Raw genomic sequence first — 1,605 nt, forward strand, 5'->3', positions numbered from 1 at the left:
TCTTAAAAGATAAATTACTCTTAAAACATATTTTTATGGGTTCTCTATAGTGTGTGTGTTTAGTATGCTAAACAATGTGTGAGTACTTGTGATGGGGCAGATGCATATTGGTACAGGGTATATAGGGCAGCATTAAAGAAAAGTATTTCCCTGCAAAGCCAGTGTACCTGAGATCTGTGGGCATGTAGCACAGGACTAAGTTGCTTACAGAATCCTTCCAAAAACCTAGGAAGAAGTGGATTACTGACTTTGATCCAGATTTCTGAGCTGGATGTACTAGAAAGCTTGTACTGAATGTATAGAAATGGTAAGTTCTAGCAGAGTTTGGAAAAGTAGGATGTATTTTTTTGTTCATAAATGGTTTAATAGGTGGAATGGGCCATCTGTGTATGCAAGCGGGGTGGTTGTTAATGTGACATAAGTAAACTAGAGTGCAATTTAATTTAAAAAAACCCACATTTTTTTACTGACTGTGAATGCTGTCACCCTCGCTTGCTCACTCCTCTTTACAGATTCCCTGCTCTGAACTGGAGCAGGCAGTGAGCTGAGCTGCTCCGTGACACTGTTGCACTCTTAAGGAAAAGCAGAAGGAAAAAGCTGAAAATGCGGTAAATAACACAGTTACCTTCACTGTTGCATCCGAACTTGTGAAGTCCGTTTAAAATTCTTTAAACTCTTTTACTCGGTTAATAATGTAGCTTCCAAGAGACTAACTTTCTTTGCTGTGTTTAAACCCTTGCCAGGACGGGAGCAGTTCCATGGCCTGGGGTCTATGTACTGCAGAGGAGCCGCTGCTGTGATCCTCACGTATGATGTGAACAGCCTCCAAAGCCTGACGGAGCTGGAGGAAAGATTCTTGGCACTGACGGACAGTGCGAGCGCTGACTGCATTTTTGCTATTGTTGGAAACAAAGTTGACCTGACGGATGACTGTGCTTTACCACCAGATGAAAATAGACCTGAGAAGTCTCTTGCCAGCTGTGGCTCGAAGGTGCGAAAACAAGTCCACGCAGAGGATGCGATCGCGCTCTATAAAAAGATACTGAAATACAAAATGCTCGATGAGAAGGATTTTCCAGCAGCTGAAAAAATGTGCTTTGAGACCAGTGCGAAAACAGGGTACAAGGTGGACTACCTCTTTGAAACTGTGTTTGAGATGGTAGTCCCCATCATTGTACGGCAGAAAGCTGAGGGGCCGCAGCAAACTGTAGACATTACTGACTACAAGCCAGCAAAAAGGACAAAATCTGGTTGTTGTGCCTGAACCATTGACATGGCATGAAGAAAAGGGGGAGGGATTGTTTGCTCCAGCAAACTGAGGACTAGCAAGTGTTTGCAGTTTGCCAGAAAGGAGAAGTCAAAGAATAAATAGACTAAAATGGTGCATGAGAAAACCCCAAATCTACTGACCATTTAGAGTTTCTGAAAAGTTCTGTGTATGAAAATGGGAATGGAAGTGAAATTACGGAGGAAGACTTGCCAGTTTCCATGGTCTCCGAAGAAAAATGGTATTTTAGTCCAGTTGGTAGTGACAATCAATTGAACAGTTTTGAAGGAGTCTGATTTTTTTTTTTTATGACTCACCATTTCATCTTTCATGTAAAT

At 41.9% G+C, this 1,605-nt stretch overlaps 1 protein-coding gene across 1 annotated transcript; it reads left to right on the plus strand.

The window, feature by feature from the left end:
• Positions 1-745: 745 nt before the first annotated feature.
• RAB20 (RAB20, member RAS oncogene family) lies at positions 746-1,272 on the plus strand. Its single transcript, XM_009997922.1, has one exon. It carries the CDS (start codon positions 773-775, stop codon positions 1,262-1,264), a length of 492 nt encoding a protein of 163 aa, XP_009996224.1. The 5' UTR covers positions 746-772; the 3' UTR covers positions 1,265-1,272.
• The last annotated feature ends 333 nt before the right edge of the window (positions 1,273-1,605 follow it).

The sequence above is a fragment of the Chaetura pelagica genome, unplaced genomic scaffold (assembly GCF_000747805.2).
Source record: "Chaetura pelagica isolate M959 unplaced genomic scaffold, ChaPel_1.0 scaffold123, whole genome shotgun sequence".
Lineage (NCBI taxonomy): Eukaryota > Metazoa > Chordata > Aves > Apodiformes > Apodidae > Chaetura > Chaetura pelagica.